Below are 13,886 nucleotides of genomic sequence, written 5' to 3' on the forward strand. Positions count from 1 at the left end.
ATCCCATGTTTTAGTTATTAAAATTCCATGCTATTAATAATAAAAATGCCATGTGAGACAGTAAAAATGTCATATTTTGGAAGAGAAAAAAATGACATGGTTTTAACAAAAAAAAATTGCCATGCTACCTATAATAAAAATGCACATGGCAAGTTTAGAAAAAAACATCCCCACTAAAAAAGGGATTTGTGTTCATTGAAAAAAGTAGGATTTTTTGGACTTTTTCAAATGAAAAATAAAATATAAAAAACAAATTAACTCAAATAGATAAAAGTTGGTTTGAGCAAAAATATTCACAATACCTTTTTTGTAGAAATAAAAAAGGGTGTTCGCTAGGAGAGCTGGTATGGCGAACGAGTCGAGAGAGCTGACCTGTCACCCGATCAGGTGTCGCCAGAATCGGATGGGTGGAAGGGTGTTCGCCAAGATTGGTCACCTGGTGAATGTTCGCCAAATAACAATGCCCACAAGAAAAATACTTTGCTCCTTGACATTTGTTTTGCCATATTGATTTCTTGCTACATATTCACTTGATGCTGCTTAGTAAATGATACAATAATGATATGTTTATGCATAATTTGTTTGTTGCTGTTGGTGTGAGTAGATTCATGTTCAGCAGAATATTCATGTTTTCATTGTAACGCACGATCAATTACCTAGTTTCCTTAAAAAATCACCCAGTTACCACTCCGCTCTCGCAAAAGCTAACTGCTTCGCAGAGCTAGCTTTTGCCGCCCTTGGACGCTGACGAGAGGTAATCTCGACCCCTCTCCATCCGCTGCTTTGGCGGCTGGTGGAGGGGGTGGGCTCCTATTTCTCTTCCTGTTGTTCCTTAAGTTTAGGGCTTCGTCTTCGTCTACTAGTGCCAGTTTGGTGAGACTGATGCTGCTCGAATAGGGTGGCCTCGTCTTTTTCTCACCACGGCGATGTTCTTCCTGACGGCGCCGCTGAGTCGATGGTCTCGTCTGCTTTTCGTTCGTTTGGAGTGGTCGGCCTTATGCTTCCTGTGTCTAGTGGTTGTCGCCTCTCATGACGATGTCGTCAAGTGGGACAGATTGATGTTGGTACAAGGTTCGTGGCTCGACGACAGTGGATTTTGCGTTTTCTCCTGGCAACAACGGTGGGATGCGTCATATCTGAATCTAGGTCGGCGTGGGGAACATCCTCGGCCACACGCCACATCGTCAAGTGTCTATTCTGCAGGCCTGGTCTTCCGCTCTCAACGCCTACAAGGATATGGCGCTGGTATGGATTTGGTTTGCAAGTGCTCCGCTTCTTTCCTTGGTGTGCGTCTTCGCAACACCGACGGTCGTCGGTGACTTCAGATTTGATTGTTTGCAGGGACTAGTGACTTATTTATTATATATTTTTATGTGGGGTTCTATCTATAATGTTTACTAGACATCTGTCACATCCTGGTTTTTTTGCTAGTTTTCCGTATGTACGTGTACAATTGTACTCTATTTTACTGATTAATACAATGTTGTGCGAACCAACTTGTGGTTGGATAATTAGAGGGACTATGGTATCCCAATCCACCAGGGTTCAAGTCGATGATACACCGGATGAGTGTATGCGCGTGTATATGATCGCTTGCGTCTACATTGTGTTTAAAAAAACAATGTGTGCGGTCAAGAAGAAAAAAAGTTTTTTTTTAAAAAAAAAAAGACGCGCGCGCATCCGGCCGGAATCGTCCCGCTCGAGCCCATCCGTACTCTTCCAGAGTCGACCACGAGTGTTTGTGTTCGCGTTCGGTTGTGCTACTCGGCTACTCCCGAGCCGCCTATGGCCCGAGCCCAAGGCGATCGATCCAGAGCCGCCGCGCACCCCCAACTCCGAAGGAGAAGAAAGGAGAGGGGGAAAAACAGAGAAGCGAGGGGGAAAACCCTAGGAGATGTTGGGGGAGATGGTGGCCGGCGGGCTGACGGGGACGGAGCTGGTCAGCACCGGCGGGGCGGAGGCCGGCAACAACCCAAGGACGACCGGCAGAGGGAAGAAGAAGGCGCTGACGATGGCCCGCGAGAAGAAGCCCTTGTCCTACCGGAAGGATCGCCCAAACCGCGAGGAGTTCATGCGGGCTCTAAGGGAGGAGGAGCCCATAGAGCTGAGGGAGGAGGACGAGATCCCCCGGTTACCGCGAACTCTGGGACTGTCTCTACGCCGACCACTTCGGCTCCTTCGACGACGAAAGTGAGTGTCAATCGAATCTGTTTCCATCTTTGCTGCGAATCAAATGATGAACCGATGCTGGGAAGTAAAGTGAAGGGATTGTGTTGTCCTACACATGGCACTAGTAATTTAGGAATCAAATGATGAGTAGTTTTGTTTTCCTACAAAATGTATTCTGTCAGAGACCTCTTTGCATAACGTAGGGGAATTATTAGCCAACCCAATCCATGTACGTACATACCCGTCAATGCTTGGATGGACGACAACATGGATGGTGAAACCACCAATAATATTACGCTGTAGACTCTAGTCATCACAATTTTGCTTCTTGCAAGTAGGATTCTCTATGTAGTTTCCTGCTGACATGTACCTAGTATTTCTGTCTAATACTCTTAGCACAATTTTGCTTCATGCAGCGGCTCTAGTGCGATTGAAGAGGAAGTTGCGATTGTGATCTACGGAGTCCCTGGCAGCAACCAATCCATGGACACGCAGAGACCACTGGAGACCATCTTTGCTGATCTCGGTGACTCGGATGTAGAAGATCTGCAAGGTACAATCAGGAGTGGCGTAGCGCAGGATGGGTTCGAATGTATGGTGCATGAGCTCTTTTACCGTACCCTGTCATCAATATGGGCCGTCTATTCTAAAAATCCGAGGGTTGTGATGGATCTATACTGCTCAATTTGGAACAGTCCCATCGTCAACAGTAGCGGTGGAACTGGCAGGTCCACGAGCAGCAGTATACGTGTTGTGAGGGTAATTTAGGGAGTGGAAAAAAGTTAGTGCCCTTTTCCCGCACGCGCCTCTCGTCTCGGGTTCCGGCAGCCGCTTTTCGAGCATCTCCATTGTGGACCGTCGTTTTCGTGGATCGACGTTACTACGCCGCCAAGCGCCAGCTATGCTCGAGGTGCCTGCCACACGCAGCCGCGTCGTCTTCCTCGACGAGCCCCCCTCCCCTTCCTCTTCCGTTGGAAACTGCTGCATCCAAGGTTTTGGTTACCGGTCGAAATTTCAAGATTTCCCGTGGTTACCGCGTATTTCCGTGCCCCTCGGTAAATCCACGTATCAAGCAAAAAATACCAGTTTTTTGAATTTTTTGAATTTAAACACTCGATTTGTAGTAAAGTACGTAGGATCTAATTAATGTCATGAGAGTTGGTTCTGGCATGTTGGTAGCAACTTAGTTCCTGTTTTAAGAGGTCTTTGGTTCAAATATTCGTTCATTAACTTATTTGAATTCAAAATTCAACTATAAATTTCGTTCAAAATATTCTCGGTATTTATCGGTATTTCTCGGTAACCGTGGTAACCGCGTTTACCAGTCCCCCTCGGTAAAAATGCCTCATTCGGTAACCAAAACCTTGGCTGCATCTCGTTTTCATCCGCATCCCCTTCCGGGCGGTCAGCAGTATGGCACAGTTGTGCGAGCCTGATGAGCTCCTCTTCTTCAGCGGTAGCTAAGGAAATTAGATGCAGTGCGTGTATTTTAGAAGCAAACCAATCGACGGGCTCTATAGATCAACCAAAACACAGCATCTCCACCGACCAAGAGTTAAGTGATGAACCACCATGGAAGGTGGGAAAGTTTGCGATCCTGTACTGACCAGGACGTGGACGTGTGTGTGAGGGCGATGCACACCCCAGCGGGAGGCGCGGCTGGAACCTGGAGGTGCGAGGACAGGGTCAGATGACGGCGAGATCGACGAGAGCCCGTGGGCGTTGGCGGGAGTGCACCGGGAAATAGGGACGCGGCATCGAGTTCGGCTACGGCTCGGGGCAGGGCAATGAACAGACCAGCCGATTCTTAATGGGCTGACGTTATTTTGTACTGTAAAACAAAATTATGACTAGAGTACCCTCACAAAATCAAGGGTGGATGATATGGTATACTGCTCCCTTCCCTCTATAACAGTACAGGGTACCATAAAAATGCTCTCGCAACTAGGGATGACTGCCAAACCCTCACCCAAGAAGTGAGCACCATCTATCTAAGCATGCCTTGTCTGTTTTGTTTGGCTTTCTTTCTTCCTTCCTTATTCTGCTATGTGCTATACTGCTAGACTGTCGATTTGGTTGATTAACTGATGATGATTGTGATGCTTGCAGGATCCATGGTTGATGTTAACCGGCCCATCTCGTGCGCTCGTGTTAATTGACCCGATTGCGTTTGAAGTTCAGCTAAAAGTAAAGAGCAAAACAGAGCCTGGAAAGGATGAACTGTTGGCTTTCAAAGTTTTCAGCTACTACAAAGCTTTTCATTCTGATGAGGTGGTATCTACACGCGTCACCTGTAAGCGCTGCACGCTTGAGTTTGCATATGCGCCGCTGCTTCCTTCAGTCGAGGCCACTGTCACTGTCCAAGTTATTGATGGGTCATGGGACGACCATGTTCAAGGAGTTGTTACTTGCCGCACTGCCAGCATGGAAAATGGGGAGATGGTGCTGCTTGCTTCTCGAGATGGAAAAACGCCTGTCAACTCGCGGATGGTGTGATTGAGCTTTCAAGGCGCGTTGTTTCTGTAGAATTAAGGGGACAGCTGTTGGTTTCTGTGCTGGGCCGTGGGATGGGTGATAAGAAAGGTTTGGTCGTGACAGATACCGCTCTCTTTACACAGATGAATGTCGGCACGAGTCATGGCGTATGTGATCTTGGTTTCTGCAAGGTGCAAGTTACTGTTGCTTGGTCCTTTCTTTCTACCCTGGCAGACATGCTGCTTTCTGCTTAACAGGTGTGTCTGGAGGGTGTCGGGGATAGTTTTCGACCAACCTGTTTAGCCTTTTTAGTGGTGTTTCTAACTCGTAAACTGTTGAAGAACCGGTGGTGTTTTGTAGCGGCTCAGATGGTGTCTAAGCAGCCCAGTTGTTGAGCTTATACCTGTCTGTTCTTTTTATTGGTTATTATTACATGTACATTGGCACAACTGTACAAGTAAACCTGCAAAATTTTGTACTGTAAAAAAAAACCCTGCAAAGTTTTGTACTGACAGCACCCCATCTGCTGATGGAACTTGCTGGCAATGTTTTGTCGCGGTCTCTAATGGAGTATCTGCTAATTTATTTGATCCGTGTTTGCGTGTTAGTGTATACATGAACATACACTTTTCTGAATTAGTTGTGCAGCACAGATGTAACTGAAACAATACAGAGGTTTGTTTGCATTTCAAATCTCGTGATTCTTTTCCACTCCCATGTTCCACAACAAACACATTTATGCAGTTTTATTCATCTATGATATCCTACGAGGGCACTGATTCGATAAAAGCATTACGGCACATTGCAAGATTGGCGTGCACTGTTTTCACCGCCATATTTGTTGCATGTGGCTCAGCAGTCAGCACACCTGAAAGACAGTTTGATATTGGGGTAGTAGAAGAGATCAACCATATGGCGCAGTGGTCAACCACACCAGGTGCCTCGCATACCTTCTAGTGCTGGCTCAGCACACCTGAAAGACAGCATGATAATGAGTTTAATGACAGGTAACAAGCTTGTAAAAATTGTGCCACATACCAGCCATGTCAGAGTAGCAGTAGCTTATTACCAAAACTATACTTAACTATATAAACCATTTGCAATCACTAGAATCAAAGCATTGCCATGGTTTCACATTTCAGTTCAGCTGTATTTATTTTTTATTGCTTACCATCTCTGACAAGGTTACCATGTTGGCCCAAAATTTCCAGATCATCATATATGTTCCCTGAGTCACGACATGAAACCGATGATCTTAGCTAGTTTGTTGTCCAAAGTACTTGAAATGTTATTGACATTTATCAAAGGTCAGGCAATAAGGTTTTTCTGATATCAAGTAGATTAGAAACAGAGCAAAATGATGCTATTTCTATGTAGGGTACAACTAAGGTACAGTATCAAAGCTGTCAGTTCTCGTTTAGTTCAAGTTGTGTGCTGTATCCGGTGGGACCTTGTAAATTTATGTAAACTAACTTTTCATAGTAAAATATTTTGTTCCACCTAGGTATATTTGTTGATCCTCTGATGCAGGTTCAGCAATAACTGATATTGTAATTGACTGGCCCGCTTACCAAACTATGAAGCAGTTAGTGAAATGATGAGTTCTTCAGCAGTAAGTCTCTTTTTTGTTTTTCTTGTTCAGAGGAATCTGAAAAAAACATATCCCAGAAGAATTTAACATGCTTACAATTATACTCCCTCCATCCCAAGTTACTTGCCGCAGAAATGGATGTATCTAGATGTATTTTTAGTTCTAGATATATCAATTTCTATCCATTTCTGCAAGTAATTCGGGAAGAAGGGAGCATCAGATAATAGTCTTAGTTAAAATGGAAATGAGCAAGCTGTTCTGTAATAGAGATCAGCTTGAGACACTCCAATCTCACCTACTAGATTGAAGTCTCCATATCTGTAAATTTCTCAAATTTCAGGACCTTGTGTTTTCCAAACAAAACACTGTTTATGTTACTATGACAAGTTTATAAAACAAAATGCAACATCATGAAGCAACGGAACAACCAGTTGTTACCAGAATTTGAGCAAAAATACATCTGTGCGGCCTTTACGTTTAACTAGATCCAAAACGTAAACTATCTCAATATGAGCTTGGCTGATGTATATTGGTCTATATCATGCATAATTCACATATATAGACCAATATACATCAAATAAATGAGGAAATTTGAGTAAAGCTAGGAATTTTAGTGGACTCTGTACACACATTTTTTTGGATGTTGGCTCTGCCATTGCTCCCCCGTTCCATTATATGAATGAAAACCCCCTTTTTTTGCGGGGATATATGAATGAAAACCCAGTTATGCAATACTTTCTAGGGCAATATCCACGTGCAGGTTCTTCAGAATTTTTGGCTTAAAGGTCCACATTTGAATGTGAATTACCGTGACGGCATTCAAATGTGGTCCTTTTTATGAAATGAAATAGAGGGAGAAGCTCATCAATGGTAGCCAAGGAGCCCGATGTTTACTGTTGAATATGATCAGACCGGCAACTACCAACGGTCTCAGCTGTTTTGATAGTGTTACTTGACCAAGAAAGACTACCACGCCGGAGCATTAAAATGTACATAGTACTCCCTCCGTCACAGTTTAGAAGGCACAGTTAGATTTACGTGCGTTTTCAAAATAGACAAGATTTAAGGCGCAATGCAATTACTCTCACGTCCGGGTGTAATTTATGCATGCATGGTGTGAACGTCTGTGTGCGTAAAAGCTAGTTTTGCATGCATGGTGTGAACGGTGTGTGTGTGTGTAAAAGCTAGTTTTGCATGCATGGTGTGAACGTGTGTGTAAAAGCCAGTGGGAACGATGGCCCGTGGGTGGAAAGCTGCATGTTTAGTGGGCATGGGGTTACTACGCATTGATTTTTCAAGAAATTAAGCGATGTGCTATTAACTACGCTGCTATTTTTCAATCGCATGCAAAGAAAACTAGAGCCAATCATGGAACGCCTTGGTCCCAGAGATTTCTCATATACGCCTTCTAAACCGTGACGGAGGGAGTACTTCTTTTCTTTCGGACTCCTTTGAAATTCTTATTATATGCTGCTTTTAAGGTCTCGCACTGGACTACGTTTTCTTTCTTTTTTTTTGGGAGATTGGACTATGCTTTCAAACTGCCGCCATCTTTATTTCCTCAAGGACCAGTGTGCCTTTCATTAATTAATACCCCGTCCGTGCCATAATATAAGAGCGGTTTTGACATTACACTAATAAGGCTGGTCATAGTGGAGAGTAACTTAGATTAATGTCATGCATATGACACTAGTCTATATTACTACCTTCATAGTGCAAAGTGCCATAGAAGTAGTATCATATATAATTACATTTATTAGCTTATAGACTCAACATTTTTGGGAAGCGCTATGTTATAGTAACATAATATGTTACTCCAAACACCTCTCTCCTCATTAACTAGGTGCCACATAAGCAAACTTGTTTTGGGATGTGTTACGTTACTAGCTAAGTTACTCCCACTATGTCAAAACCGCTCTTATATTATGGAACGGAGGGGGTTATATTTTTTCCGGTCCTAATATAATCCTAATATAAGTGTCTCAATTTTAGCACAACTTTAATGGAGAAAGTATACGTACTCGTACCAATTTGTTTTTCTTGCGAGGTCTATTACCAATCTTCCATGTGTGTGTACAAGCTAGCCAGGAAGGTCACGGAAAGAGAAACACATACTCCTCATCCTATATATACCTACACCTACTACCTACAGATCGAGCAGATCACTCCGTAGTACATGCAGCGATCGTCTCTTGAAACTAAAGTAGCTATGGACGCTAGCAGTGTTAGCCCCTCGATAGTCTCCGTGCCAACGAGCCGATTGCTCCCGATACGCACGCCGAGATCGGCACCGGCCGAATGGACGACGACGGACGATTCCTCGGCGGCTACGGTGGAGGAGGAGGAGCCTGTCACTCCTACTGCAAGACTCATGGAAGGTATATACATCGTCGTCACCATCGGCCTTGGTTCCCCCGTAAACCTACAGGTCTTCAGCGCCGGCGCTGCGGCGGAACTTGCCCGTTTCCCACGCTTCCGCAGCATCCAAGTATGTATACATGAATACTCTTACCAGTAAAAGCATACTTCACGATTTTGTCACTAGCTAGGTGTAATTAAACGCGTGAGTGCATGCGTGTGTCAAATCTCAAATGTCAGGTGACAGATGGGAACGGCAACAACCCGCGGTGGGCGCGCACGGCGGTGAACGTGGAGGACCACATGATCGTCCCGACGATTGACACCGCCGCCGTGGCGGCCGACCCGGACCGGGCCGTGGAGGACTACGTGGCCTCGGTGTACACGCTCCCCATGGACCGCTCCCGCCCTCTATGGGAGTTTCACTTCCTCGACTTCCCGACCTCCGAGGCGGCCTCCACCGTGGTGCTCCGCGTGCACCACTCCCTCGGCGACGGCATGTCGCTCATCACACTCCTCCTGGCGTCCTCGCGCAGCGCCGCCGATCCGACACGCTTGCCGGCCATGCCAGAGCAGCCAGCGCGCACAGGCGCCATCTACGCGCCGCGGCGCCGAGAGCCGTCATCCGCTGGCGCCCTAGCGGCGTTCATCACGTGGATATGGCCGTATCTCGTGCTCGCATGGAACACCATGGTGGACGTGAGCTTCTTCGCTGCGACGATTGCGTTCCTGAGGGACCCGTGCACACCCTTCAGACGTGCGGACGGCGACGTCACGTTGAACCCCCGTAGGCGCTTTGTGCACCGGAGCCTTAGCTTGGACGACGTCAAGTTCGTCAAGAATGCCATGAGTTGCGTAAGTATATATATGTCCTAGCTATGCACTCCATCCGTTTTTAAATATAAGACCTTTTAGATATTTCAATATGAATTACATATGAATATATATAGACGTATTTTAGAGTGTATGTTCACTTATTTTGCTCCGTATGTAATGTAAGACCTTTTAGAGATTTCAATATGAATTACATTCGAATATATATAGACGTATTTTAGAGTGTAGTTTCACTTATTTTGCTTCGTATATAGTTCATATTAAACTCTCTAAAAAGCCTTATATTTAAAAACGGAGGGAGTAGCTGCCCGTTTGATGGACTGATGATCACATAACTCTTCTAAAATCCTCATCTACACTATGACTGTGTACGTACGGCATTTTCTCCGAGCCAGATAAAAACAGTTGTATAATTAGTTCACAACAATATACTCTTGGCATGTATGAAGGTAGTTAATAAATGCAACCATATATGATACTATTTCTATGACATTTTGCATTATGAAGGTAGTAACATAGACTAGTGTTATGACACTAGTCTAAGTTAATCACCACTACGACTAGCCTAAAAGTGTTCCGTTTTCTTATCCAAACCTCGATATGAGGTTACCAGTTAAAACATTCTGCAGACATACACTATAAACTATATAATGTTTTTTAATCTCAAAATCATCTTTAATCTGATATCATCAATTTTATCTCTTGACATGTGTGGCCTTAGCATTATAATTATGCTTCTGTGTGCGTCTAGCTATTTGTGTGCTGTAATATTAGGTGATATGTCACACAGCTTGCGAAAGTTTATAGAGGGAGTATTAACTAATTTTGTCCTTTTTTGCGAATAATTAATTTTGTCTGTTTTTTTCCTGAAGACTGTCAATGATGTGCTGGTTGGGGCAACTTCCGCTGCTCTGTCACGCTATTACTTTCGCAAGTCTGGTAAGTAATGTAAGCCGGACAACGAGGGTATACAGTTTCTCCCACAAGCCAACGTGCTGTACTTGCTATACACATTAATTCATGTAACTGATCAACTTGTGTTAGGTGGCACCGACACTTACAGAACATGGTTGCGGTCTGTCCTCCTTGTCAATACAAGGCCAACCGCTAGCCTACAAGTAAGTTTTTCATTTCCCTTAGAAGAAAAGTTTTTCTTTCATCAAAACATGTAAATTTCCAAAAAGAAAATGTCAGTATTGATATTCATTTATGTTTCTGCGCTCCGAATGCTACACCTTACTTATGTAAATATATGACATTTCAGTTGTCAAAACGATTTTCAACACGCAAGTTTTGGCCCATTACTTTTCATATGAATGTTAGTAAAAGAATAGTATGAATCGTTGTATTATGAAACAACTCTTGTAAAACTATTGATATCATATATGCACACCTGAAGAATCTAATTAATTCCAGTGTATCATACTAGTAGTTTGACTGCATGTGTGTTGAAATGTAAATTATTTCGGAATGCAAGAGATCGTCTCATTACAAAGCATATCATTGTTTTAGTCTAATGTTTTCTTACAACTATGTACAGACATATGCTAATATGATAGAATCCGGTAGGAGCAATGATGTGGCATGGGGAAATCAACTAGGCTACATCCTCCTTCCATTTCATTTAGCGATGCACGATAATCCACTTGCATATGTTCGCAAGGCTAAGATGACCGTGGACAGGAAAAAGAGCTCACTTGAAGCTATCTTCACATGTAAGACAAGTGAAGTTTTTGTCAAAATGTTTGGTCTGAAGGTATATTTTCTACCCAGCTTATATGTTTTTCGTAAAGCCGAATTACACAAATTAAGAAACTCCTTGTTTAATAAACGAATATTGTTTTTTTAGTTATTATCCAAGTTTGTGACTGTTTGACTTGACAATCCTAGCAGGCAGGCGCTTTTATCTTCCGCCGTATGTTCGCCAATACAACTATTTCATTCTCAAACCTGGTTGGACCAACTGAAAAAATAGAGTTGTGTGGGCATCCAGTTGTCTTCATTGCGCCTAGCGTTTATGGAGTTCCGCAAGTAAGTCACCCACGATCTTATGTCAAAAAATCTTCAATCTTAAACCAAAATTTTATCAAACTAAACCAAAATTTTATCAAACTCAACTCATCTACAAAACAATCCACAATGCAAGGACATTGGTCGTAATGCTTTGCTTTGGAACAGAAAGCCACTCTATCTAAATTATCAAAACCACCCATTTGATCTACTTTCGTTTATTGGAAAAAAAAAGAGAATACAGAACTACAACATTATACATGCTTAAACACATGGTCATATAGTTATATTCAAAGTTATAGATGCACCAAGGAGAAATTAAACGTATATAACTAGACGGACCAAATTCGTTAAAGAGTACTCAAAACTAGGTGAGGTGTACTATGAAAACGCTCTCCAATGGAGTTTATAGAACAATGAGATAGTTAGGAGTATTTGCATTGCTGCATTCCCCCCTCCTCCTCTTCTTTTGACAGTAAACTAGAACCCAAGACACCACATATGGTTAGATGCAATTCTAGATATAACTATGTGGATAGTTTTGTCATTAAATAGCTACGCGACTATGGAGATAACTTGGTTTTGTGTGGGCATACATGAATACACACTCCCAACCAAGCTAGGTTAACATCTTGGAACAATACAAGTAAAATTTCACCATGGAAAGAAAAGAGAAATGGAAGTAAACTTATAAAATTCAATCATTCGGCCACCCTGATTTGTAATTAATCACAAAGGTTTCTTTTGCAGGCTTTGATTATGCACTACCAGAGTTATAATAACACTATTAAGATAGTTTTATCGGTTGATGAGGAAATATTTCCAGATTATAGTCAACTTTTGGATGACTTTGTCGTGTCCTTCGGGCTCATTAAGGATGCGGCTTCAAGGCTTTCAGAATCCATCAAGAAAGAGTAAGCAATGGTGAATTACTTAGTGCCTGTATGAAAATTGTATAATGCCAGCATTATACTCCTACATATTCGATATGTGTGTATCATGAGTCTCGACAAAGTAGCTAAAATGATAAATTGTACCATACCAAGGTTGCAAGTCAAATGTATTAGGCACTATTATTGTTGGACAATGATGTATCACAAGGAATAATATGAATTATACATTTATACGAGGAGCATGCTAATTAATTAATTGTCCTCCTATGAGATTTCAGTTTAACACAAAAAATTAAATACTGGTTTTTTAAGCCTAATACTGGGGTACTCTGTGCCCATGGATACACTTTGTTTACCAATAATGTGGCATCCACCTCTGTTTTTTTCCACAGTGTAATGATATCACATCGTTTTAGTACTATCACATTTTAGTACTTTTAAAGCATTCTTGAAGCCAATATTTGGGATGCTCATTTTTTTGTCTCTTGTCCATTGGCGATGGCCATCACGGCATTATCTTGCCCCTCCAAGCTATCGCCATGTAAACGACACTGAATACATTTATGAAAAAAAGTAAAACTCCATCAAAGGCTCTCAACGATGATTTGAGATTATTGGTCGTCTGATCAAACTCACCAACGCACCCGATTGATACAACACCCTATAGGATTTCTCCCTCTCGCGATTCGTTCAATCCACCCTAATCAAGTTGGTGCTCCACAAAACAAGCTAGAAACTATATCCTTCGTCGCACTGATCGGCAGCCGAATGCCTAAGTAGCCCACCAAAATGATTCTCCCGCCTTGCCTGTTCTGGGCATGTTAACTAGTCCATTTCGTGCACCCGCAAACCGTATTTGCCGCATTAAGCAGCAAACTATCGCTGCTCCGGATAGGCACTGACCCGAGCGACAAGAGATGGGCCGACACACTTTGAGAGGTTACATAGTGCTAGCCAACCAGTTTTTGAAGCCTTCTAGTAGGTCCCCTGAATCTGTTTTTTGTTTGTTTTCTTTGTTGGTTTTATTGGTTTTTGTTTTTGTTTTGTTTTTCTTCTTTATATATATATATATATATATATATTCAAAAATTTCAAAAAATGTCCGTGATTTCATTAAAAATGTTCATGTTTTTCAATAAATGTTCATAAATTTGAGAAAATCTTCATGTTTTCAATAAAGTTTCTTTTCTTTAAAAAATGTTCAAACATTTCAAAAATTGTTTGTGTCTTCAAAAAATGTTCATATTCTAAACAAGGGATTTCTATATTCATGCCCCTCCCTCCTTTGTTCTGCTCAGTTTCATCCAAACCATCTAACATTCCTCACATTTCCCCTCAACCGCTCAGCCCACCCTCACAAATGCCCAAGCGGGAGCTTGCCCGTCAGGTGAAAGTGGTTGACTGTTACTTGACTCGGTTAGTGACGCATGGGACACCCCCTGCTGGCCCATCTGTTAGTGGCTGCATAGTCATAGGCAGCCCCTTAGCCCAACGGCCAGTGTCTAGCTAATTGGCCAAAAAGGTGGCTTATAATGCCATGAGAGGGACTTGAACTT

General features: G+C 42.8%; 2 protein-coding genes and 1 pseudogene across 3 annotated transcripts; all 3 read left to right on the plus strand.

Moving 5' to 3' along the window:
- The first annotated feature begins 1,769 nt into the window (after nt 1-1,769).
- LOC125556447 lies at nt 1,770-3,151 on the plus strand. Its single transcript, XM_048719178.1, has 2 exons — nt 1,770-2,190; nt 2,586-3,151. The coding sequence occupies exons 1-2, from the start codon at nt 1,895-1,897 to the stop codon at nt 2,935-2,937; spliced, it is 648 nt and encodes a 215-aa protein (XP_048575135.1). The 5' UTR covers nt 1,770-1,894; the 3' UTR covers nt 2,938-3,151.
- A 652-nt stretch (nt 3,152-3,803) lies between these two features.
- LOC125507230 lies at nt 3,804-5,088 on the plus strand (annotated as a pseudogene).
- A 3,245-nt stretch (nt 5,089-8,333) lies between these two features.
- LOC125510119 (wax ester synthase/diacylglycerol acyltransferase 11-like) lies at nt 8,334-12,566 on the plus strand. 2 transcript variants are annotated; one of them, XM_048675208.1, is made up of 7 exons: nt 8,334-8,723; nt 8,834-9,448; nt 10,300-10,366; nt 10,472-10,545; nt 10,968-11,183; nt 11,318-11,458; nt 12,188-12,566. In XM_048675208.1, exons 1-7 carry the CDS (start codon nt 8,412-8,414, stop codon nt 12,353-12,355), a joined length of 1,593 nt encoding a protein of 530 aa, XP_048531165.1. In that variant the 5' UTR covers nt 8,334-8,411; the 3' UTR covers nt 12,356-12,566. The 2 variants fall into 2 exon arrangements, with proteins under 2 accessions (XP_048531165.1, XP_048531167.1); XM_048675210.1 differs by having other exon boundaries at nt 8,341-8,723; nt 11,321-11,458.
- The last annotated feature ends 1,320 nt before the right edge of the window (nt 12,567-13,886 follow it).

Source organism: Triticum urartu, chromosome 5 (assembly GCF_003073215.2).
Source record: "Triticum urartu cultivar G1812 chromosome 5, Tu2.1, whole genome shotgun sequence".
Lineage (NCBI taxonomy): Eukaryota > Viridiplantae > Streptophyta > Magnoliopsida > Poales > Poaceae > Triticum > Triticum urartu.